This window comes from Natator depressus, chromosome 2 (genome assembly GCF_965152275.1).
Source record: "Natator depressus isolate rNatDep1 chromosome 2, rNatDep2.hap1, whole genome shotgun sequence".
In the NCBI taxonomy this organism is placed as follows: Eukaryota; Metazoa; Chordata; order Testudines; family Cheloniidae; genus Natator; species Natator depressus.
Genome location: NC_134235.1, coordinates 183,570,725 through 183,598,172, shown reverse-complemented (window position 1 = coordinate 183,598,172; position 27,448 = coordinate 183,570,725). Strand labels below are relative to the sequence as shown.

Genomic DNA, 27,448 nt, shown 5'->3' with positions numbered 1-27,448 from the left:
TTTCAGTGGAGTCAATTAAACATAGCAGAAGAGGAATATTGGCTCAATGGCAGAATAATGAATAATATCACTTAATTCTTACTGTGTATAGTACTTTTCATCTTCAAAGCTCTGTGCAAACTTTAAATTGTCAGTCACATATTGATTAGACTGAGACTATCTTTCAGCTAGAAATCAAAATAAATACTGGCTGCTAAATAATACACAGAATACAAGGTGATAACTGTTGAGATCTGTGTTTTGAATTTCACTCTCTACAACCATCCAGCAGCTTACAATTTATATCTTACAAACTACGTAGCGACACTGTTATCATTATACCTTAATTTATCATCTCTAATCACTTTAATAGTTTGTGTCACTAATGGCACATTGTATTTAATATAATAGCTACACTTTCATTACAAAGAAAAAAATCATTTTACCTGGTCATTTATTTTCTCCAAAAATGACATAGCCACAAATCCTGATATGTGGGTTGGGTTGTATCCTGCCTCACTGTAGTAACAGGGAAAGGTGTAAAGATGTCACTTAAATTGCACTGCAGGAGAAGTACCTTTTAGAATGAATCTGAAATCTCTAGGGATCAGGATATGGCCATCCATCATATGGATGAGTGACAGGGTAACAGTTTGAGGACAATTCTCCCTTTTGCAAGATCACTTGCTTTCTCCATGTGGAGAATGAAAGAATTATGTGTAGTATTTTTTATAAATATCATCTGCCCCTCACATTATCTGTTTGATATTAAGCTGCCTGACTGCCAAGAGTTAAATCCAAGGAGGCTGTTAAAGGAGAAACAGGAACAATGGCAAAGACAAGACATCTTAGGTAAAGGGCTCCAAAGGAGCTAAGATCACAATGCAGTTGGGAAGTAGCTACTGTCAGGGTTTCTTCCCCACTCTGAACTCTAGGGTACAGATGTGAGGACCTGCATGAAAAACCCCCTAAGCTTATTTTTACCAGCTTTGGTTGAAAACTTCCCCAAGGTACAAACTTTGCCTTGTCCTTGAACAGTATGCTGCCACCGCCAAGTGTTTTAAACAAAGAACAGGGAAAGAGACCACTTGGAGACGTCTTGCCCCCCAATATCCCCCCAAGCCCTACCCCCCCCTTTCCTGGGGAGGCTTGAGAATAATATCCTAACCAATTGGTTACAAAATTATTAAAGACTCAAAACCCTGGATCTTGGAACAATGGAAAAATCAGTCAGATTTTTAAAAGAAGGATTTTATTAAAAAAAAAAGCGAGGTAAAAATCATCTTTGTAAAATAAGGATGGAAAATACTTTACAGGGTATTCAGATTTAAAACACAGAGGATCCCCCTCTGGGCAAAACCTTAAAGTTACAGAAAACAGGAACCTCTCTCTTAACATGGGGAAAATTTACGTAAAACAAAAGATAAACTAATTTGCCTTGCCTGGCTTACCTATACTGGTTGCAATATTGGAGACTTGGATTAGGATGGGTTGGAGAAGATGGATTTTTGTCTGGCCTCTCTTAGTCCCAAGAGAGAACAACCACGTAAACAAAGAGCACAAACAAAAGCCTTCCCGCCCCCAAGATTTGAAAGTATCTTGTCCCCTTATTGGTCCTTTGGGTCAGGTGCCAGCCAGGTTACCTGAGCTTCTTAACCCTTTACAGGTAACAGGATGTTGCCTCTGGCCAGGAGGGATTTTATAGCACTGTATACAGAAAGGTGGTTACCCTTCCCTTTATATTTATGACAGCTACCTATGTGGCTCTCTAGATTTACAGATTCTAAGGCCAGAAGGGACGATTGTGATCATCTACTCTGACCTTCTCTGTAGTACAGGCCACAGAACTTCCGCAAAACAATTCGTAGGGCAGATCTTTTAGAAAAAACACTCTAACTTGTTTTAAAAATGGTCAGTGATGGAGAATCCACTATGACCCTTGGTAAACTGGTCCAATGATTAATTGCTCTCACTGTTAGGCTGACAGCATATGATCAAAGGGGATCCTAAACCTCAAAAATGCTTACCTTGGGTGGAGTGGGTTAATGCTGACACCCAATCTGACTGAAACAGACAGGGACTTCCATTACTAAGGAGGCTGACTCTCCCAACCCAGAGACGGGAATAAGTTAGACCTACCTGAGCTATGATTTAATCCACCTCAGATCACAGCTCCCCACGGTTTACAGGTGCCAAACCATCCAAACCTGTCAGACTAACATGGTTGGTAAGCAAGGGGCTGAAGCCCAGAGATCCAATCTAAGAGTGGTTCGACTATGGGGTTCCACCTAGCAAGAGGTGCAGGATGCAAGGCCTGTCACCTGAGGGGTAAATTCAAGAGGGACAAAAAGGGGTCAAAAGCACAGTTCTCACCCTGTAATCATGACAGTCAGCCTGGAGGCTATAGCTCTTGTTGAACAGCCATCACACGGGCAAATGCTGATGGCAGAACCTATTTCTTTCACACACAGGCAACAGATGCATTCATACCCTCAAAAATGTTCACCAAGAAGTTTGGTGGTGATTGGATGTCTAGAGTAGTGAATGCCAGTGAAAATGAGGTAGGATCAGATGAGGCTAAAATAGGGAAAGAACAAGTTAAAAATTACTTGGACAAATTAGATGTCTTCAAGTCACCAGTGCCTGATGAAATGCATCCTAGAATACTCAAGGAGCTGACTGAGGAGATATCTGAGCCATTAGCGATTATTTGAAAAGTCATGAAAGACGGGAGAGATTCCAGAAGACTGGAAAAAGGCAAATATAGTGCTCATCTATAAAAAGGGAAATAAGGACAACTCAGGGAATTACAGACCAGTCAGCTTAACTTCTTTATGCTGAAAGATAATGGAGCAAATAATTAAGCAATCAATTTGCAAACATCTAGGAGATAATAAGGTGATAAGTAACAGTCAGTATGGATTTGTCAAAAACAAATTGTGTCAAACCAACCTGATAGCTTTCTTTGACAGGTAACAAGACTTGTAGATGGGGGGGAAGTGGTAGATGTGGTATATCTTGACTTTAGTAAAGCTTTTGATACTGTCTTGCATGACCTTCTCATAAATAAACTAGGGAAATGCAATCTAGAGGGAGCTACTATAAGATGGGTGCAAAACTGGTTGGGAAACCATTCCCAGAGAGTAGGTATCAGTGGTTCACAGTCATGCTGGAAGGGCATAATGAGTGGAGTACCGCAGGGATCAGTTCTGGGTCAGGTTCTGTTCAATATCTTCATCAATGATTTAGATAATGGACTACAGAGTACATTATAAAGTTTGCAGATGATACCAATCTGAGAGGGATTGCAAGGGGTTGCTTTGGCAGATAGGATTAAAATTCAAAATAATCTGGATGAACTGGAGAAATGGTCTGAAGTAAATAGGATGACATTCAACAGGGACAAATGCAAAGTACTCTATTTAGGAAGGAACAATCAATTGCACACATACAAAATGGGAAATGACTGCCTTGGAAGGAGTACTGGGGAAAGGGATCTGCGGGTCATAGTTGACCACAGTCTAAATATGAGTCAACAGCGTAATGGCTGTTGCAAAAAAAAGCGAACATCATTCTGGGATGTATTAGCAAGAGTGTTATAAGCAAGACATGAGAAGTAATTCTTCCGCTCTACTCTGCTCTGATTAGGCCTCAACTGGAGTATTGTGTCCACTTTTCAGGAAGGATGTGGACAAATTGGAGAGAGTCCAGAGAAGACCAAGAAAAATGATTACAGGTCTAGAAAACATGACCTATGAGGGAAGACTGAAAAAATTGGGTTTGTTTAGTCTGGAAAGAGAAGACTGAGAGGGTACATGATAACAGTTTTCAAGTATGTAAAAGGTTGTTACAAGGAGGAGGAAGAAAAATTGTTTTTCTTAACCTCTGAGGATAGGACAAGAAGCAATGGGCCTAAATTGCAGTAAGGGAGGTTTAGGTTGGACATTAGGAAAGACTTCCTAACTGTCAGGGTGTTAAGCACCGGAATAAATTGCCTAGGCAGGTTGTGGAATCTCCATCATTGGACACCTTTAAAAGCAGGTTAGACAAACACCTGTAAGGAATGGTCTAGATAATTAGTCCTTCCATGAGTGCAGGGGACTGGACTAGATGACCTCTTGAGGTCCCTTCCAGTTCTATGATCTCTAGGTTTCTTAAAGCAGAAAACCATCCACAGGATAGACAGGGCAAAACTTTTAAAAAGTGACTTCCATTTGAATGAATCTTGTACCTCCTGGAGTGCAGTACACTTCCTATGGTTACCACCTTGCTTTTCACAGTACTGAGGCTTAGTTCCATGGAAGGTACAACCTGTAGACAGTCTGGCATAACAGTTTTGTTCAAGTAGGTATTTGGCAGGTATCAATACCTAGATAGTACTGTGACTGGTATTCTTTAAATAATTGTAAATTAGACACATTACAAATTAAGGATAGATTAAACAAAACAGATTAGACTAAAATCCTTCAATCATTAAGTGAAACTGGACCAGAAATGTGAATCAAGTCTCAGCGATGGGAGTCTCATAAATTATAATATTGTAGAATTAACTGTTTCTGAATATACTTTTGTTTCTAATCTTTCCCCCTCAATAATTTGTGTTAATCTGAAATAGTTCAGTGACACATGAAGAGTTATCCTTGGTGTGATCAGTCATTCTCATTTGATAGCCCTTAAAACTCTCCTGCCCTTGCATTCTGAACTTTACATCACCATAACAAAGATTTTGCTATATCATATAGGACAGTCATTTTTCTCTCCATTGATAAGATGTAAAAATCAATTGTTCAGACTTAGCTGCCATTATTTCCTCATATAAACTCTTGTCTATGGGAATATGATGGCACATATTGTCTTCAGGAGCTCATTTACTTCAGGTTAAAATAACTGTGTGTGAAAAAAGGTGAATTTGTTTCATTATAGGAAAAAAAAAAAAAGGATGACCTTACTATTAGCAGGAAGGTATAACAAGTGTTGCTCCCTGTCTAGGTGTCCCAGGTAGGACTTCTGGAGTGTTTCCAGTGTGTGTGGCCCTTCCTCTGACATCCAACTCAAGAGACACTTTTACAACTATCCCTGTTACTACTTTGAGAGAGGATGCAATCAACCTGTCAGGATTTACTCTCGCTGTAAAAAAACGTCTATTATATTCATATTGTTACCCTTTTGCATTGAGAGCATTTTGGATCCTAAGTACTGATAAAAGTGTTTAAAAATTCTTTTTCTGTATATGTAAATTTACTTGTTGTCTCTTGCTCCTACCCTTCACAGCCGCAGACATAGTGTATATGAACTAAGTAAAAGGTGCTCAGGTACTACTACAGTGATGAGCATGGTAAAACTATTCAGATAGGATGACTGATTTTTCTATGGATCACTTTATACACAGTGTCTGTAATATGAATGTGGTAGCTTCAGCCAGAGAACAAATATGCTGCTGCTGCATTTTGGAAAAGCTTTCTAAAATCTTAAGTTTTTCTAAAAGGAAATTACGATAATAAAGTCTCTTTGTCACAAAGGTGTATGTTTACTGTTGAGAAGTTGTTAAGGACTAAAACACAATGTGGCCTGTGTAAACTGTGCATATGATAATCAATTTCAAAGCATTTCCAACATGGTCAAAAATGACCCCAAGACTCTTAACCTGATCTGTTACCTTTGAATGAATCACCTCAATGTGTAGGGAGAAAGGAAAGAGAGCCTCCCCATAACAATGGTCTCTACCCAGCAGCAAGACTTCTGTTCTTTTGCTCTACTGAAAGTGGTATACACACTTCATACAAGTGAGTGAGTATATGTTCACTTACACTGGGGATGAACAAATGGGCTCAGAAAAAGTAAAAAAATAGGCTGAATCTTGGCTCTTCTTTCTATCCAAATTGAGCTTGAACCTCTTAAAATATGTGTATCAGTTCAAATAGTGTACTAAATAGGTGTTAAGTTAAGACTTAAAAGGATTTCCATCCCCACCCAAATCCAGCTATCTCCTCCCAACTCTAGATGAAAACACTGCCCCTCCCCAAAAAGAGAACTAGACACTGTCCCTTTCTTTTGTCCTCCACACATCTGCTCTTCTTTTCTCTATATCATTTCTCAAGCCCAGCTGTTCCAATAACCCACTAGTATTTCTGCCTTAAGTCTATGCACAATCCAATTCCACAATTTCTGGTACTTTTTCAGCACTGAGATATCACAAATACTTTACAGTGGTTCGGTGAAGCACAACAGAGGTGGGGTAACAGGGCAAAGGAAGACGGAATAGGTCAGAGAGCCAGCTCTCTCATCAGGAATGGCCAGCGTCCAGTCTACACGAATGGGGACGACAACCGGGAGAATAAGAGAGAAGCTGGTTAGGGAGGCAGGAGTTGTTATTAAGAACTGGCTGACAGGCAGAACAATTAAGAGAATTTTGGAAATAGGACCTGCACTACAAGTATGGTGGAAGAATGGTAGAAAAATGTCCTCCAAAAGTATGGATAAGTTATAAGACTTTGGGGGCTTATTTGGATCTCAGAACCTTTTGCAGTTTGCCTATAACTAAATAATAGATCTATAAATGACACATGACCTTTTTTATTAAAAAATGTTAATGCTGGATTGTTGCTGCCAGGGGAGTCACTTTTTCAGTGTGCAAGATTTAACAGACTTTAATAATACGACATGCATAAAGACATTTGAAATCTAATTAATCTCTTGACATTTGACTAAAAGTCAAAGCAGTGGACCACAAGATGAATGGGATACTTCACCTGTGAAGGTTGATTATTATCTTTTTTCATGAGGTGCAAATGAGTTATTAAGATCCTTCTACAAAATTTTATTGTAGCTCTTTCCCTTTTTAAATAACTGTTCACATCTTGAGTGCTTTCTATGTTTTCTTAATACAGTGTTGGATTTAATGATTGTTGTACGCTGTCATTTTATGTTTTCTATTTATACTACCAGTTTTAGAGAAACTACTCCCACTCTCATTTGCCAGAATGACTCCAGCTTACCCTTCAGGTGAGACTTGGAGTTCTGACTCCGGTTATGACCCTTTGGCCCTTCGACCCTGACTCCGGCTTCACCTTTGGACCGGTCCCTGATCCCTAGAGCTACGCTTATTATTCCCCAAATTGCCACCACAAGCATGAGGCAAGGTCCTGCTCCACCCACTAGGTAGACCACCCATGCCTTTTACAATAAACACTTTCTGAAGACACAGTTTACATGTAAATATCTTTTTCACATAAGATTAAACTCTCCTCATAGTCCTAACGTTGTTAACTTCAGCAAAGGAGTGAATATTTGGTAGAAAAATCTGAAACATTTTGATAAACTGTTAATAAGGTTGCCTGGTGTCCGGTTTTCAATTGGAATGCTTGGTCGAAAAGGGACCCTGTTGGCTCAGGTCAGCACCATTGACTGGGCCATTAAAAGTCTGGTCCACGGCACAGCGGGGCGAAGGCAGGCTCCCTGCCTGCCGTGGCTCCGCGCGACTCCTGGAAGCAGCAGCATGTCCCCCCTTCAGCTCCTATGCCTAGAGGCAGCCAGGGGGCTCTGTGCGCTGCCCAGTTCGCAGGTGCCGTCCCTGCAGCTCCCACTGGCCGGGACAGGGCAGTGTGCAGAGCCACCTGACTGCGCCTCCGCATAGGAACCAGAGAGGGGACATGCCGCTGCTTCCGGGAGCTGCTTGAGGTAAGCGCCGCCCAGAGCCTGCACCCCTGATCCCCTCCTGTGGCCCAACCCCCTGCCCAGTCCTGATCCCCCTTCCACTCTTCGAACCCCTCAATCCCAGCCCGGAGCACCCACCCACACCCCAGCCCCCTGCCCCAATCCAGTGAAAATGAGAGAGTGAGGATAGGAAGAGCGAGCGACCGGAGGGGAGGGGGGAATAGAGTGAGTGAGGATGGCGCCTCGGATAAGGGGTGGGGCCTCAGGAAAGGAGAAGGGTGCGGGGCAGGGCAAGGGTGTTTGGTTTTGTGCGAGTAGAAAGTTGCCAACCCAAACTGTTAATGGAGTACTGGCCTGCCAAAGAAGCTAAAGACAGAGTAAACAAATGAGTAGTTCTGGACATATCCAAAATTGGACTGTAAACCACCTACTGGACTGATTCAATTAAGTGTTGCAGGTAGAAATCTTGCAAATTACTCCTCTATGCCCTCCCTGAAATATTAGTTTATACAAATATGATCTGATATATACATAAAGTCTACTAAAACCTTTTTCTAGTCCATCAGTCTACTCTGCAATAATCTGATTTGTTCATCTTTGAGAAGCGAAGCTACAGAATGAAGCTTTACAAACACATTTCTGCCTCTAGTAAAATGTGTCCAATTTCTTTCTATGAAAGACATGCCAGCTGATATGACAGTACAAATGAAGTATTTCCTTGCCTTTGAATGAGTCCCAAAAGACAAGAATAAATTCCACAATGGGCAGAAATGCTGCTACAATGAGGACAATTAAATGCTCCTGACAACCTCTAATTCACATAAAATAGTCTGTAAATAAATGAGAAGGGAAACAAAGGTGCTAGAAATAATAAACTGAGGCTGAAATGTTCCGCAAAATACGACAGTCTTACACACTAATGTAACTCACTTACTGTAGGTAAGGCAGTTCTTTATTTCACCCTCAGTTTATTATTAAAACTGAAATTCTAGTCAATATATTGGGTTCCAGCAGCCGTCAGAGTACAGAAGCAGGTGAGTATCTACTGTACGCCTACAATGGTCAACATTTGCAAACAGTAATCAGATACTACAGTTTTTTCTAATATCTAGAATAGAGCATCAGTGATAATTATGTGCTATATGTTGTGAAATGTCGACCTTTTAAAATGGTGACAACTGTAAAATACTGTCAGAGAAGAAAGTTACTAAGTGTATCTGAGATGGCATTATCGCAAGATATTGGTTTCAAGATCTGATCACCAAGAGTTAAAGTTAATGATGAGATATGAAGAAGAATCATTAATCCATTAAGAGCCTTTTTAAAGATTAAGAATATTCTCCTTCTCAACTTCCTTTTTGTATGAGGTGTCAAGTGACGTTTTTCACCTTGTTTTGCCTTGAGATTTGTATATACTTTGGCAGAGAGTAGGCTTATAAACTAAAGTTTTAAAAGACAAACACCTGATGGTTGGTACACTGAAAGAAAGAATCCTATGAGACCTCCAACCGTACCAATCTTTTAGATGGGAGTTAAACATGACCAAAATACTTTTGGTTATTTAAGACCGGATTATACTTTTCACAAGAGACTGAAGTAATTCTGCTAGTCCCTGTGTCCTCACTGAATTCCAGCCTCGGTAATTATTCTGGGCCATATCATGGAGCTGATTATTAAGCAGAACTCTCCATTAATTTCAGTGGGACACACATTTATAAATTGATGGCGTGGGCCATTCTAAAATTCCCCTCACAGATCCAGTTACATATGTTATTCTCTTTTTCACCTAGAAACATTACAGGTGAGCATCTTTACACATCTGATGTGTTCCATGACATGAAAGGCTGTAGTTCAGAGGAGAGAGACGTGACTTCATGGTAGTCTACATAAAGGATTTTGGAATCAAAGCAGCTGAAATGTAAGGCATTATCATTGTTATCAATATGAAACTGCAGAAATAATCATGAAGCAAGATCCATCATGCAAGATTGATTGAGGAAAGGAGAAAAAGTAACATGTAGACTGTAACCCACTCTATAATCTTCATAATCTAATACAACTCCCCTGGGGAGGAAAAAGACAGTAAATTCCAAAAACTAAAAAGTACAAAAGTAATGGGAATGTCTAGGATCTATGACTGATCTGCCTTCAAAAATATTGGTTTCCTGGCAGCTGAAGAGACAGAATCATAGTCAGAATAGGAAGGGGGGGTTTAGATGCTAGTATTTGAACTGTTAAAAAAACAAATTCAATAACTTCCTGTGAGGCATCATTTGAACACAAGATAAATGAAGCAAATCAAAAGCATCTTTAGGGCATAATTTATAATATGTTTATGAGTGATCCCCTTGGAATTATGAATTTACTTTATCATAAAAGGGAGCATCAGCAGTATAACTTTTCAGGACTGACTTCATAATTGGAATCTCATATAATTTTCAGTGTGTATATAGAGCTTTTCATTTTCAAAGCACTTTAAGTACATTAACTTGTTAATTCTCACACTGCTATGGGGAAGCAAGAGAAAATTAATTACCTGTTATGCTCTATCCCACTACTACTGCCCCATGGACCAAAATATTTCAAGAGCTTAGGTGGCTCCACTTGTCTTGGCTAGGGAGCTGAAACCGAGGGATAAGAATCCTCTAGGGTAGGATCTTTAAAGAACTATAAAAGTCCCTATTTTACAGATGGGAAAACTGAAATTGAGAGAGACTTTCCCAAGGTCACAGACAGAATATTATCTCCCAGACCACTAGATCATGTCCTGCTCTGTGTATAAAGATGACAAAAATCAGGAACTTGAAATAGTGCCAAACAAATTTTAAAGTGTCTTTATGCAGCAGGAAAGAATTCTAAAGTTATTGTGGGTGTGACACTTGGCTAGAAAGGGTTAAGCGTCCTGCAGGATAAATGACTCAAATTCAAACTTAAAGACATATGGAGAGATAATGTCTGTGTTTTTGTGTATTTACATATATATGGGTAGTGGTCAACAATGTAATCAACAGTCCCTGTCTATGCTGTATTCTGTAAATGCAGAGATAAAAAAACATCCTAGCATTTAAATGAACTGTAAACGCGGGATATCGCTGTATTCACCTCTTTTTGAAGTGTATAGTATATCACCTGTGAATGATGGAAAAACAGGCAATTGCCTTACTTTAGTCTGGTCAGGTTTCAGAGTAGCTGCCGTGTTAGTCTGTATTCGCAAAAAGAAAAGGAGTACTTGTGGCACCTTAGAGACTAACCAATTTATTTGAGCATAAGCTTATGCTCAAATAAACTGGTTAGTCTCTAAGGTGCCACAAGTACTCCTTTTCTTTTAGTCTGTGTGAATAATTAACGAGGATGCTTAAGAAATGAGGGTCTATTGTTCCCCGAGGGACTCCAACCTGTCAAAGAAGGCCTGAATTGTATAAAAGATGTTTGGGTCCCAATCCTTTTTATCTCAGATCTGCTTGAAGTTTTATTCAGGAGAAGCCTAAGCCACAAGGACTGAGTTCCCAATTGTGACTGCACTGCCCTGAAATATAAACAATGAATATAACCTATGGACTATTTCTGAAAGAACTCTTTACAACTACAAAGCTTACCATCTCTGCTATGAATCTGAACCTCAAGAATTGAACTCTTGTCTGTATGTATACTGATCTTTTAACCATACTCTCTCTCTCTTCTTTTTTCATAAACTTTAGTTTAGTTAATAAGAATTGGCTGTGTGTTTTTGGGTAAGATCTGGAATATTCATTAACCTGGGAGGTAATGTGTCTGATCCTTTGGGATTGGTAGACCCTTTTCATTTTTATATGACAAAATAAGATTTTCCGTAATCTTCATCATTCTCGACTTGGGTATCTGGGTGGAGGCCTGAGGCTGGGTTATTTTAAGGGAACTGTGTTGTTGGCTTCTGGGCAACCAGTGAGGTAATAAAAGAGCTGTTTTGTGCTGGCTTGATAAATCTAAGTATTAAAATATCCACAAGCTTTGGGGATAGTCTGCCCCATTCTTTGCAGTTCACCCTAATTGAGCGACCTCTGCTGCCTCCTCTGGGACCCCGGTCACAATGGGAAATGAGAAAAGGTAAACAAGTCCTCTGTTTTGCTTTAGGTCAGCGTTCATCCCACCTTTACTTGGACAGTAGAACTTTCAGATCTATCTTTACCAGATCAGTATTTCTGTAATTATCTTACAGACTTGGGTGTCAGAAGTTGTGAACTTTAGGATTAGGCCCTCAATCAATAAGACACTGGCTATGCTTCAGGTATTTAGTACCTTGAAGACTAACCAGTTCCTAAGGGTGCTGAGACTTAGATGGAGAAATGGTTTCTGGTACCTGGATGTACTTCACAGCAAAGGGCAGTGAGATGCGGTGAGCCCCAACTAGTGTCATATCCAATCCCTTCTGGGACTCTCCCTTCTCCAAGCCTGTCCTCTCCATGTCACATCTGCCTTCAATAACATTTCTAGCCCAATTCCTCAAGCCACGAACTACCCTGAGTGATGAGACACAAAATAGATTAGAGGTGGGAAAGAACTAGCACATTGCCAAGTAATGTGAAAAGTAAATGAGAGTGGGACCCAGCAGACTACACACAGGAGACAGGCAGGGGCATGAATCATAGAATATCAGGGTTGGAAGGGACCTCAAGAGGTCATCTAGTCCAACCTCCTGCTCAAAGAAGGACCAATCCCCAACTAAATCATCCCAGCCAGGGTTTTCTCAAGCCTGACCTTAAAAACTTCTAAGGAACGAGATTCCACCACCTCCCTAGGTAACGCATTCCAGTGTTTCACCACGCTCCTAGTGAAAAAGTTTTTCCTAATATCCAACCTAAACCTCCCCCACTGTACTTGAGACCATTACTCCTTGTTCTGTCATCAGCTACCACTGAGAACAGTCTAGATCCATCCTCTTTGGAACCCCTTTTCAGGTAGTTGAAAGCTATCAAATCCCCCCTCATTCTTCTCTTCTGCAGACTAAACAATCCCAGTTCCCTCAGCCTCTCCTCATAACTCATGTGTTCCAGTCCCCTAATCATTTTTGTTGCCCTCCGCTGGACTCTTTCCAATTTTTCCACATCCTTCTTGTAGTGTGGGGCCCAAAACTGGACACAGTACCCCAGATGAGGCCTCACCAATGTTGAATAGAGGGGAACCATCACGTCCCTCGATCTGCTGGCAATGCCCCTACTTATACATCCCAAAATGCCATTGGCCTTCTTGGCAACAAGGGCACACTGTTGACTCATATCCAGCTTCTTGTCCACTGTAACCCCTAGGTCCTTTTCTGCAGAACTGCTGCCGAGCCATTCGGTCCCTAATCTGTAGCGGTGCATGGGATTCTTCCGTCCTAAGTGCAGGACTCTGCAGTTGTTCTTGTTGAACCTCATCAGAATTCTTTTGGCCCAATCCTCTAATTTGTCTAGGGCCCTCTGTATCCTATCCCTACCCTTCAGCGTATCTACCTCTCCTCCCAGTTTAGTGTCATCTGCAAACTTGCTGAGAGTGCAATCCACACCATCCTCCAGATCATTTACGAAGATATTGAACAAAACCGGCCCGAGGACTGAGGATGCTTGCTGTGGAGTCCTAATGTAATTTAAATGTATTTTGTTTTTTTAAAGACAGTCTTTCAAAGAATTAAAAAATACATATAACTAATAAAAAAACAAACCATAAAAACAAAAACAAATGTTAAACAGGTCATATATACATGATCTGATCTGTACATACCTATTTAGATGATTTCATACTTAGGTGCGTAAAAATCAACAATGTTTATCAAGAAATGAGCGTGCCTTTTTTGAGTCTAATGAGGAAATACATATGGTGTGTGTTTATTTAAATATATTTTGCAGCTGTTGTGAATTATAATTTATGTGAATCCATAATTTAGACTGTAATACTGTTAATACAAAAAGTTGTATTAAAAATTATGAAAAGATCATTGCATATGCACTAGGGAATAGCCAGATTTAAAGTGTTAATGCAATTAATTTTAAAATTAAACAAAACAGAAGAGCTTTCTCTGTATTATGAATAATCTGTTTACAAGCAACATTTCAATTAAGTACATGTCCTAAACTGATAAAAATACCATTAGCACCAGGATTTTAATATTTTAATTACTCCTAGATTTTTAAGGTCAAGGGGACCATTTTGAAACTGTCTGAGCTCCTGTACAATATAGGCCATAGAAGCTCACCCAGTAATTTCTGCATCCAGCCTGTAAACCCATAACTTCTGTCTGAAGTTCTAATATATCATTATTATTTATATAGCAGTCTGTATATGTCTGAAGCTCTAGTCAACACACAAAAGAAAGAAGCTGCCCCAAAAAGTTTACAGTCAAATTCACAGAATTATGATAGCACAAGTGACAACTATTCAAGTGCACTGTTGCAGATTTTGTCTTGTTGGCTTGTCAATGCTTACTCACAAAACCAAGGGTACTATTGTTAATAAGTAATTAAAAATGGTCGATGCTAGCAAAATGCGGTTACAAATTTATAGACAAGCTTTCAAACAAACGTATTCTCATTTCAGCAACAGAAGTTTCTCACTACATCTTGTAAACTGAAGCCAAATTCTCTATTTCAACACATTTTATTACTGAATCTGCCTTTTATTTAGATGTGTAATGATTTTTATAGTTAGGACCACTGAAGTCAATGGGGCTCCTCCTGGGTGCATCAGACTGCTAAACAGATCACAATGTAGGACTGGGGCATTAGTTAGTAAGAAAGAAGTTTATAGTCATAGTGTGACTGGCCCTTTCACAGGTGTGAATAGGAAGGTAGGAAGAATACAAGGAGCCTCCCTTCTTCCTGCATGCTCCAGACGTGCAAGGACCAGTTACAATCAAAGTTCATGTGCTCTGGGCTCTGTACCACCCTTATACAAAGTTGTGCCTTAAAGGTACAATTTAGCTTTCACTTAGTCACTCCTTTAGGAACCATCAGCTTTAGTGTGGCTATGTAATTATAAACTACAGTACATAATTAAGTACACTGAGTAGAAAAGCTCATGCTACGATACATACATAGGCAAATATTTGCAGTGAGGAGGGTGCCAAATATAAGAAACACATACCTTGTTCATAAAGTAAAGTCATGTTTGTATTTTTGTGGGCAACCAGATTATTCAATAATGCAATTACACTCTGCATGGTATTACCCAGCACACTGTCCTGGTGCTCCTGTAATACAAATAAAATTAAATGACAAATAAAACATCTTCCAATACATTTACTTATTTTAAGTTTAACAGTAGACTGTTTCCTTGCAAAATGTAATGGGAAATATCCAATTCCTTTAAAATTCAACTTCATGATTACAGCACAGTGACAATTACATTAACATGACCTCTTATAAAGGTTGTTTAAGAGGCTAATTACCTGCACTAAAACCTCAGATCTGAACTTCACATGTGACCTTTTGTCATAAATGAGTTGAACAAAAACTGAATAACCCTGAACACTTAGGTCTGGATTAGAACTTTATCAATCTCCAATCACCTCATATTCAGAACTGATGTATATTTTCCTTGCATTACATTTCTCTTACAGACTATTCTCATTCTATTTAGCTTTAGTTCGAGGTGCCATAGAAAGCCATGTGATCCTTTTGTTATTTTGTGAGCAAATACACCAGGGGGCAAGATTTTTCATAAATGTAATATTAAGGTTAATATTAGGGCTGTCAAGCTATAAAAAAAATTAATCGCGATTAATCATGCGTTAAACAATAATAGAATACCATTTATTTAAATATTTTTGGATGCACATTTTGAAATATATTGATTTCAATTACAACATGGAATACACAGTGTACGGTGCTCACTTTATATTTATTTTTTATTATAAACATTTGCACTGTAAAAATAAAAGAAATAGTATTTTTCAATTCACTTAATAAAAGTACTGTAGTGCAATATCTTTATTATGAAAGTTGAACTTACAAATGTAGAATTATGTACCAAAAATAACTGCATATAAAAATAAAATAAATGTAAAACTTTAGAGCCTACAAGTCCACTCAGTCCTACTTCTTGTTCAGCCAATCGCTCAAACAAGGTTATTTACATTTGCAGGAGATAATGCTGCCCGTTTCTTGTTTACAATGTCACCTGAAAGTGAGAACAGGCATTTGCATGGCACTGTGCCAAATGCGCTAAAGATTCATATGTCCCTTCATGCTTCAATCAACTTTCCAGAGGACTTGCGTCCATGTTGACGATAGGTTCTGCTTGATAACAATCCAAAGGAGTGCATGTTCATTTTCATCATCTGAGTCAGATTCTACCACTTGATTTTCTTTTTTTGTGGTTTGGTTCTGTAGTTTCCGCATTAGAGTGCTGCTCTTTTAAGACTTCTGAAAGCATGCTCCACACTCTGACCCTCTCAGATTATGGAAGGCACTTCAGATTCTTAAATCTTGGGTCGAGTGCTGTAGCTATCTTTAGAAATCTCACATTGGTACCTTCTCTTTGCGTTTTGTCAAATCTACAGTGAAAGTGTTCTTAAAACGAACAGCATGCTGGGTCATCATCCGAGACTGCTATAATATGAAATATATGGCAGAATGCAGGTAAAACACAGAGCAGGAGATATACAATTCTCCCCCAAGGAGTTCAGTCACAAATTTAATTAACACATTGTTTTTTTACCAAGCGTCATCAGAATGGAAGCATGTCCTCTGGAATGGTGGCCAAAACATGAAGGGGCATACGAATGTTTAGGATATCTGACACATAAATACCTTGCAATGCTGGCTACAAAAATGCCATGCGAACATCTGTTCTCGCTTTCAGATGACATTGTAAATAAGAAGTGGGCAGCATTATCTCCCGTAAATGTAAACAAACTTGTTTCTCTTAGCGATTGGCTGAACAAGAAGTAGGACCAAGTGGACTTGCAGGCTCTAAAGTTTTGCATTATTTTGTTTTTGAGTGTCGTTATGTAACAAAAAAAAATCTACACTTTTAGTTGTGCTTTCACGATAAAGAGATTGCACTATGGTACTTTACTCCTGGGGGAATTCTGCGCCCCTGAGCGTGCACAGAATTAATGTTCCCCGCAGATTTCTTTGCTTCCCTGCAGAAAAATGACTTGCTGACAGAGAAGAAAAGGGAAGCTGCAAGAGCAGTCACACATCACTCCCTCGCAGTGAAGGTACAACGTTTCAGGCACCGAGAGCAGCTGGCGGAGAGGTAAATCTCCATGGGGCTGGAGACACCCCAGCCAGTGGCTCCTACCCTGAGATAGAATCAGCGGCTGGGCTGGAGGCAGGAGAGGATGGGACTTCCTTTTCCTCTACAAGGAGAGCCTGGGGCTGTGTCAGACTCACACCCAGAAACCTCCCCCAGCTACAAAAAACTCAGCATCCTCCCATGTTTCCTGCCCCCATCACTCCTCAGCTGTTGGAGGAGGGGTCACTGTATGGGGAGCTGCTCCCCCATCCACCCAACCCCTGTGCATCCAGACCTCCCATACCCAGACACCCCTGCCAAGCCTCATTCAGTACATCGAGAACCCCCCTAGCCCTCCATACCCAAACCTCTCCCCACTGAACCTCAACCCCTGCATCTGGAGCCCCCCGGCACTAGACCCCCTGTCTCCGGACCCACACCCCTGCATCTAGACCACCCTCCACTGAGCTCCGTGCACGCAAATCCCCACCCGGAGCCCCCACATCCAGACCCCCCCCGCCATTGACTACCAACTAGTTGTTCCGAGACCCCCACCCCACCAAGCTCCACTCCCCCAGCACCCAGATCCCTCTGCTGAGCCCCAACCACCTTCACCTGGAAGCCCCTGCAGAGTTCCATTGCCCCTGCACCTGGAACTTCCCTAAGGAGCCTCTGTGGATCCAGATCCCCCCATACCTAGACCCCCCACTGAGCTGCCTGCACCGAGATTGTTCCACAGAGAATCCTCTCACCCCACTCCTGGATCCCCCCACACTGAGCCCCTCCACACTTGGATCCTGCCTGGTTGAACCTGCCTGCCCCACACCTGGTGCACCTGACGCAGAGGGGCAGGGCCCCAGGGTGTTTCTGGGGCAGGCCCAGGCCTTGTGCTGTGTCAGGATCCGGTGCAGCCCCACTGCTGAGTCCATGTCCTTGAGTTGGGAGGAGGGAGGGCTGCAGAGTGATCTTCCACCTTTGTGCAGCCAGTGGCCTGTGCTCCCTCCTGCCATGCTAGAGCCTCCACATTTATTTACTGACAAATAAAACTTGCAGAATTTTGAAGAATTTTAAAATATTATGCACAGAATTTTTATTTTTTTGGCACAGAATGCCCTCAGAAGTAGATACTTGTATGAGGTGAATTGAAAAACACTATTTCTTTTATCATTTTTACAATGCAAATATTTGTAATAAAAATAAAGTGAGCACTGTACACTTTGTGGTCTGTGTTGTAATTGAAATCAATATATTTGAAAATGTACAAAACCATCCAAAATATTTAATATGCTTAAATTCATATTCTATTGTTTAACAGTGCAATTAAATTAAATTTTTTTAGTTAAATGAGTGAGTTAACTGCGATTAATTGACAGCCCTAGTTAATATATAATACATGGAGGATACCCATATTTACATATATAGTTTCATGATTCTCAGTGAGGCTCATTGTTGACAGATTGCTGCAGTGAAGCGACAGAATATTCTGTCTCTATATTGATACATTCAAGGTGTTCTTGATCACAAGAAAAATGTTGCGTCTCTACTGTCCTTAAAAATATGCTGTAATCAATCTGAATGGTGTGAAAAATTGTGGTGTGATCAGTAATAATTAGCTTGACAAGGAGTGCCTGAGATGCTTGCTCATCCAGCTTGGTCTACAACTCCTGCCTATGAATATTTCCCCCTTTCTTGGGATGCAGGCTTCCGATAGCTTCTGCAGCTTTGATTTAAAATAATCCCAGGCCTCCTATACCTTTAGATCTATAAATTCTTCAGTCCAATCCACTTCCCTAACTAATTTCCTTAATTTTTGAAAGTCAGCCCTTTTGAAATCAAAAACCCTAGTTGCAGATTTATTTTTGTTAATCCTTCCGTTCAGTTTGAACTGAATTAGCTCATGATCACTTGAGCCAAGACTATCCCCTACAACCATTTCTTCTATGAGGTCCTCACTACTCACCAACTCACCAAAACCAAATCTAAAATGGCATCCCCTCTAGTCGGTTCAGCAACTACTTGCTGAAGGAATCCATCAGCTATCGCATCTAGGAAAATCTGAGCCCTATTATTATTACTAGCACTCGTTCTCCAGTCTATAGCTGGGAAGTTAAAGTCTCCCATGATCACACAGTTTCCATTAGTATTTACTTTATTAAAAACATTAAAAAGGGCTCTATCCATTCCAAATTAGATCCCGGCGGTCTATAGCACACCCCAAGCACTATCCCAGGGGAGGCTCTAATAGTTTTCTTCCCCAATGTATTTTTTGCCCAGACGGACTCAGTCATATCCATTTCATCGCTTCTTATTTCTTTACATTCTACCTCATCATTGATATACAATGCTACTCCACCGCCTTTACCTTTATTTCGGTCTTTCCTAAACAGCACATACCCTTCAATACCTGTAGTCCAGTCATGACTACTATTCCACCATGTTTCTGTTATCCCTATAATATCTGGTTTCACTTCCTGCACCAGTAGCTCTAGTTCCTCCATTTTGTTACCTAGGCTCCTCGCATTAGTGTACAAACATCTTAATTTTTGCTGTTTGGCCTCACTCACATTCTGTACCCTATTAGGCACGGTCATTCTACAGCCAGTATAACCTATTAGACTGGTATCTACACTGCCCTTCCTCCTACCCACGGCTGTATCCTTTCTTACTTTGTTTTCTTTCCTCTCAATGCTAAAATCCGGCGTGGAGATTACCTGGACGTCTCCCAGCCATCTCCCCCAAATTCCTAGTTTAATGCTCTCTTAATCAGTTGTGCCAGCCTCCATCCTAGAAGTCTATTTCCCTCCCTACTCAGGTGAAGTCCATCCCGAGAGAACTGTCCTCTGTCCATGAATGCCTTCCAGTGGCCATACATCCCAAAGCCCTCCTTATAGCACCACTGCCTAAGCCATCTGTTGATAGTCATAATCTTGTCACACCTTTGTTGCCCTTCTCTAGGAACAGGCAGAATCCCACTAAAGATCAGTCATCCTCATTGTGTCTTCCGCTACATGGCTCACTCCCATTGCTGCCTCTGTATCTGTCATAGCCTTGCCACCTAAATCCTGTTAATCTGGGAAACACAAACCACACCCAAAACACCACCACCCACAGCAAAACACAAGCACCACAAGACAAACTCCCCTTTCAAACTCCCACTCAAACTCCCCTGTCTACAGCTCTGTTTGCTAGCTCCTGTGCCACTGCAGCTGTCTGTGCTGCTGCCTGACTGGCTGGCTGCCGTTTAGGACCCCTAGTCAGAGAAGCCCCGCCCCCTAATCAGGGCTCAGCTTCTCTCCCAGCACAAAGCCCCTACAAGCCTCTACACATACAAATACTACAAAACCAAAACCAAATACAAATACCTTCTCCTCCAACAGAACTCCCACTCAAACTCATTAGTATACAGATGACATGCAGCAACATATCTTCTTTCTACCAGAAATGGATGATGTGGGGTCTATTTTTGCTTGCTTCCTAGCATTAGGACTTGCATAAGAGTAAACTAGCTGAATCTTAATTTGTACAAATCTGAAATAATAACAATGGGTTAAAAGCAGCGGAAGGATTTTAAGAGTATGGTGAAGATGACTTCAGACCCCATTAAATACAGGGTTTAGCCAAGCAATTTGCAACTTGATGCTCTAAGATAGTGGTTCTCAAACTTTTGTACTGGTGACCCCTTTCACATAGCAAGCCTCTGAGTGTGACCCCCAAAGACCTTAAAATATATTTAACACCATTATAAATGCAGGAGGCAAAATGGGATTTGGGGTGAAGGCTGACATCTCGCGACCCCCCATGTAATAACCTCACGATCCCCTGAGCGGTCCCAACCCCCAATTTGAAAACCCCTGCTCTAAGACCACAGTCTTCCTCTGGAACCCAGCTAGTTCTGGGGGCCAAGAGCAACTTAATCTCAGCTACCTTCTCTGAATAGACATCTGTGACCTTCTCTCAGGTTTGCTGTTACCACAATAATGGCAATAAGTCCTACTTTGGGATATTCTTGATGACCACTCAGAAGTTACAGATGGTGCTGCATGCAACTGGTTGACTGTTGGCTAGTAACAGTCACAAGGAATATGTTACTACTTTTCTTAAAATAGTTCCTTCCTAGTCAACTTCTGTGTGCAATGCAAGGTGTTGTCTCTTATCTATAAAGCCCTGGATGGCTTGGGTCCCCATTATCAGAGAGAGAACTTCTCCTTCCACATATGATCATTACAGCATTTGAGATAAGGTAGAGCATTTGAGGGCCTAGATGTAAACATCATGTGGTTAAGTAGCTGGGAATTCTCAGTGGGGGGTCTCCTGACTCTGGAACTGACTTTTCTCAAGGGTCTGCTGGACTTTAGGATACCATCCAAAGCCTAAAATATAGTCTGATATATTTAAATACAATGCTGGAAAGTATGAATGTTTAAAAAAATAAAGTAACCAAAACAGAAAAGTGATGTCATATGGCAATGCTATTGAAAAGCAATTTTGAAATATAGTCTTGGGGGACTTCAAGTTTTCAGATAAGCATTACTAATATATCAACAAGATACACGTTCATCTTATAGCCTGTCACCTTCTCTCTAATTAGTTTTTTTTAAAGCATGCTTGGAGCACAATTAATAAACACCAAGAAGATATACTTTATTCACAACAAAACTAATAATATGTTCTGTAGAAAACCAGTTCCTAAGAAAACAAAAATGTAAAGTTAGTAAAAAAGATCTCTGTTTATGACAAAATGAAAGATGACACTCGGTATCAAGTACTTTCTGTGGAAGTATAATAAATTTGTCATTCTGAGGCCAAAGCACCATATATTTGATGTAAATAAATTTTGCAATCAAAATTCACCTTTTTAAATATACATTTGTAATAGAGAACTTGGTAGTTGTGCAGCATTGCAATCTTTTGCATCCACAAAGTTAGTAGCTCTTAAATTAAGCCATAATTCTTTTAATGGAAATCAATCAACTGTGTTATATATAACTCTCGAATGAAACATAGAAGCAAAGGCACCTGTGCAACAATTAAAGCAGTATCACATGAAGTTTATTGTACTATAACCTACACAACTGTAGATTTTAGAATGTAATTCTAGGTATCTAAGAGAGAAAAATACTCTCTTAATAAAATATTATTCTAGGTGTCCAATTTAGAGAAAAAGTGTACTCAGCTAGATTACTGAAGTTTTTATTATATTGTATATATAGAAAATGAATTATGGCTAGGTCTCATGAAGCCACAGGTATGCCTTACCTACACCTAAGGTGTCACTGATGGCTGTTATGCTAGATTTGTAAAGTTTGTGTAGAAAATATTTAACTTCTAAATAATCCATCAATAAGCAAAGTTGATCTAATTTGTGTGCACGACAGCAAGACTGTGGACATTTAATGAACAGTGCACTTGACAGCTTTAATAAAACATAGCATTTGCCAACAGAGATAATTAGAATTGAAGAAGCAAAATTCTAGTGTTTAGCAATGCAGATGAAACAACTTCATTAAAATGTACAGCTTCGGCAAATGAAAGGCAGGAAAGCACTGGACCCTGAAGAATCAGCCTTCTCAAAACTAATTGCTTCAGTGCTTAAACAGGACAGCTATGAAATACCAAGGGCATAACAAGGAAATACTAGTTTAAAAAATCGGCTTTTCAAAGAACACTGCACTGTATTTAGGCCATTAAACTTTTTATTCTAATTTGAAGGGTTGTGTGTTAATGAAAGAAATCACTCACACTGTTTTAAAACCAATAAGGTAAGTAAATTTAAATTAGCTACATGGACCTGTGAGTTTCATCCAGATGCTATTGTATAAATCCCAATAATAACTTTTTTCTTCCTTTTAGTGCATCAGAATTTAAAACAACACACCCAGACTTCAGCATTTTAACCACTTTGTTTGATAACACTGAAACCAGATTGCAATTGTGATAAAAGTTAATCCTCTGGAGACTGTACATAACATGTACATGCCCCTCTAAGCATTAATTTGGCTAACAGCTTGGAAAATAAAAACACTTTAAGGGTTAACTTCAGAGATATGCTGTAATTAAATTACAGGATACCATGACATTTCACACAGTAATTCTAGTCCATTCAATGGAATTACAGTGGTTAAACTGCAACTATTTTAGGAGCTCTCTTTCTCAAGTACATGACCTACGCACACAAGTTAGTTAATTAATATGAAATCACAAGAGGTTTTGCTATTTCTTACAATAAATCAATTGATACAAAAGTATTATAAAAATGAAATATAACCAAACTACTTCTTACAAGGCTGCATTTTTTGTTTGTTGTCAAAACCTCTTGACAAAAGTGCAGGTTTATATTTTACTGGGCATAGTTTATTCTCTCTGTCCGTAAATGTCAATGAGCAAAATAGAAGCCTCAATATACAATTTATCTGGAAGCAGAAAATTGTTATATCTTCAGTATACAGCCGATAAGGGACTTTGTCAACAAACATATGCACCATTCTTCAACCATAAAAGTAAGCTAACTGAGAAACAAGTCAATTCTGCCTAGTTACATACTTGACTAATCAGGCTTTTAAAGTTTTGTTGCTTTTGATCAATGGACTAGTCTACACAAAACTGAACATTGGTAAACATGAATCTCAATATTAATTTAATGTTGTTGTCTGTAGATGATCGAACTTAAAATAGGGATTATGCTTTAACAACCTGATATCTCCAAAGGAAAAAAACATAGCTCTGATGACTTCATCTTTCAAAACCATTCTTACTCATATGTAATAAATATGTCTAATAAATATAACATTTCAAAAGATTACAGTAGGGTGCTGATCATGTAGTGAGGAGGCTTTGGAAATCCAGTTCAGGAATAATCATGGATATCCTGCTTCTTGGATGTATGACAACGTTGGTCTATGTGGTGCACACAGGGGAAAGAAGATGTCTTGCGCCTTTCACTAAAATTCTTATTGGGGAGTCATAAAAGGGCGTATGCAAGCTTCAGACATCAAAGGAAAATAGTAACTCAGAGTGATTGTTTGGGGGTGATGAAGGAAGAACGCATGTGTGTGAAAATACGCAGTTATTTCAAGCACCATAACAACACACAAGGTACTGAAAGCCTGGGTTGTTGTTCTCCTATCCCACCATAACAAGTGGTACAGAAAATTAAAACAAATATTTGACAGTGTTATATTTTATTTTCTCCTTTTTCCAGTGGGGGTATTTATCCCAGCCATCAACACCTAGGTTTCTTCTCTGCTCAAATCCTAGTCAGATTATGCAAGTTTTAAACACAGCCCTGATAAAGCCCTCTTCTTTCATACTGGAAATCAATCATGGTGTCCCCTTTATTCCCCCTATTCCGTTGTTCGATGGCTATAGTTGCATTCTTGCCCCCTATGTTAACAAGTAGCTTGTTATGAGCCAGAGGGAAAGTTACTTATAGAAACTGGGGTTCTTTAAGAGTGTTGCTTCTGCATATTTACATTTGCGGGATGCAATCCCAGAAAAGATGAGATTTGGTAATCTTCTAGAAAACCAGTTTCTGTTGGGACTACACAAGTGCTCCCTGGAAGCACCAAATAGTTAGAGTTGAGGCTATAAATGGGCCATGTGACCTCACTCTTCTTATTTCTTTCTGTAAAGAAGAATCCTATAGAAGGGGGGATAGCAGGCAAGTTTCATGAATATACAGGCAACATGCCTCCAAGAACCATAATTACTAGAGTAACTATTTTTCCTTCTTTTAGGTGGCTGCTGCACATTCCAGCTGGTGGGATTCTAATGAGCACTACTACCTCTGGGAGGTACGTTTAGACGTTATAATTAATAAGAATTGCAGAATTAGCCTACCACAGTGAGCATCAGCTCTAGATGTTACATCAAGAGAGTAGAGCTGAGTGCGTTCAGAACATTAGGTAAATGCTCTGCAGAAGTCTAAGGAGGAAACATTCTATGCCTGGTAGAGTGAGTTGAGATCCCGAGGTGCTGACACCGAATATCCATTGGCACATCTTTTTTTCTTTTTCAAGGGCTACAGAGGAGCCAAGAGCTGCATCAATGTATCCTCAAAAGAACCTGCCTGAGGCTGAGGAAATACCACGGAAGATATTCAGATAGCTTATGTTGTGGCATTAATTTAATCAGCATGAAGGAAGTCCCTGGCACCAAGGGAGCACTCATGCTGGTTTGCTCCAGAGCAACAAAGCTCAAAGGGAATCACTAGTACCCACACTGCTGTAGGTGCCTTTTTAACACCAAGTTTCCTAAGTGCCTGAAGGGTCTCTGGGCCCTGGTCTACACTAGGAGTTGAGATCGAATTTAGCAGCGTTAAATCGATTTAACCCTGCACCCGTCCACACAACGAAGCCCTTTTTTTTATTTAAAGGGCTCTTAAAATCGATTTCCTTACTCCACGCCCGACAAGGGGATTAGCGCTTAAATCGGCCTTGCCGGGTCGAATTTGGGGTACTGTGGACACAATTAGACGGTATTGGCCTCTGGGAGCTATCCCAGAGTGCTCTATTATGACCGCTCTGGACAGCACTCTCAACTCAGATGCACTGGCCAGGTAGACAGGAAAAGACCCACAAACTTTTGAATTTCAATTTCCTGTTTGCATGGTCACCTGCAGCTTGCCACGCTGGCCAGAGCTCATCAGCAGAGGTGACCATGCAGAGCTCATCAGCAGAGGTGACCATGATGGAGTCCCAGAATCGCAAAAGAGCTCTAGCATGGACCGAATGGGAGGTGCGGGATCTGATCGCTGTATGGGGAGAGGAATCCGTGCTATCAGAACTCCGTTCCAGTTTTCGAAATGCCAAAACATTTGTCAAAATCTCCCAGGGCATGAAGGACAGAGGCCATAACAGGGACCCGAAGCAATGCCGCGTGAAACTTAAGAGCTGAGGCAAGCCTACCAGAAAACCAGAGAGGCGAACGGCCGCTCCGGGTCAGAGCCCCAAACATGCCGCTTCTATGATGAGCTGCATGCCATTTTAGGGGGTTCAGCCACCACTACCCCAGCTGTGTTCTTTGACTCCTTCAATGGAGACGGAGGCAACACAGAAGCAGGTTTTGGGGACGAGGAAGATGATGAGGAGGAGGTTGTAGATAGCTCACAGCAAGCAAGCGGAGAAACTGGTTTTCCCGACAGCCAGGAACTGTTTCTCACCCTGGACCTGGAGCCAGTACCCCCCAAACTCACCAAAGGCTGCCTCCTGGACCCGGCAGGCGGAGAAGGGACCTCCAGTGAGTGTACCTTTTAAAATACTATACATGGTTTAAAAGCAAGCATGTGAAAGGATTACTTTGCCCTGGCATTCGCGGCTCTCCTGGATGTACTCCCAAAGCCTTTGCAAAAGGTTTCTGGGGAGGGCAGCCTTATTCCATCCACCATGGTAGGACACTTTACCACACCAGGCCAGTAGCACGTACTCGGGAATCATTGTAGAACAAAGCATTGCAGTGTATGTTTGCTGGCATTCAAACAACATCCGTTCTTTATCTCTCTGTGTTATCCTCAGGAGAGTGATATCATTCATGGTCACCTGGTTGAAACAGGGTGCTTTTCTTAAGGGGACATTCAGAGGTGCCCGTTCCTGCTAGGATGTTTGCCTATGGCTGAACAGAAATGTTCCCCGCAGTTAGCCATGGGGAGAGGTGAGGGGCTAGCCGCTTGGGCCCTCATCAAATGACCCCCGCAGTCTCTGTGGAGAAGAGGTATATGCTGTTGTAATACAGGAAGTGATCCATCTGGAAATCATCTGTGCAAGAACTGCCTGACCCCTTATCCAATCCGCATAGAAGCAAAAAAATCGAGGCAATGCACAAAATGGTTTAGTCCTTATCAAACAGAATCTCAAGGATCATCTCACATCCAGTGACTGGAGGTGCTGCTCACCTGCATTCGAATGAGGCTTAGGAAAATAGGGAAAAGTATTGTTTGGTTAAGGTGAAATCACTTTAGATAAAACATTGTGTGTGTGGTCTTAAGGCCATCTTGTCTTTGAAAAACTATGTATAGGGCAGCCCTCTCATTAGGGCTTGCAGCAATTCACTTACTCTCCTTGCGGATGTTATGGCAATAAGAAAGGCTGTCTTTTGGCAGAGAGACAGGGGAAAAAGTTGCTAAGGGCTCAAATGGAGGTTTTATGAGGGCAGCCAGCACAGAATTAAGTCCCACAAGGGATCCTTTCCTTTGACAGGTGGAAAATGGCAATCAATCCCTCTTTAAAATCTTACTACCATGGAGTTTGGAAAAACTGATTTCCCATGGATTGGAGGATGGAATGCTGAGATTGCCACGAAGTGGTAGAACTCAACAAGTTGAGATACAGACCCAAGGACTTAAGATGTAAAAGGTAATCCAAAATGTCCTGAACGTGGGCTAGCATAGGCTGAATTCCCTGAGCAAGCAACCAAACCAAAAAACTCTTGCATTTGGCCAAATTGGTAGACTTAGGTTTTTCTTCTGTTAAGTAGGACTAGATGAACTGCTTGCAAGCACTGTCCTTCTTCCTCATCTAAACATGCAGCATCCACACTATGAGGTGCAGGCTACTCTACAGTAGATGCGAAATCTGACTGTGGCGCTGTGTCAGTAGTTTGGGAAGGAGATCTGTGAGGTTGAACAGATAGA

At 40.7% G+C, this 27,448-nt stretch overlaps 1 protein-coding gene across 2 annotated transcripts in view; it reads right to left on the bottom strand.

Annotated features, from left to right (window-relative positions):
• The window catches only part of ULK4 (unc-51 like kinase 4), a 397,936-nt gene that overhangs the window by 106,780 nt on the left and 263,708 nt on the right, over window positions 1-27,448 (bottom strand). For both annotated transcript variants that reach the window (XM_074945513.1, XM_074945514.1), the window contains exon 32: window positions 14,728-14,833. In XM_074945513.1, the coding sequence (XP_074801614.1) occupies window positions 14,728-14,833 (106 nt within the window). The remainder of the gene's footprint in view (window positions 1-14,727; window positions 14,834-27,448) is intronic.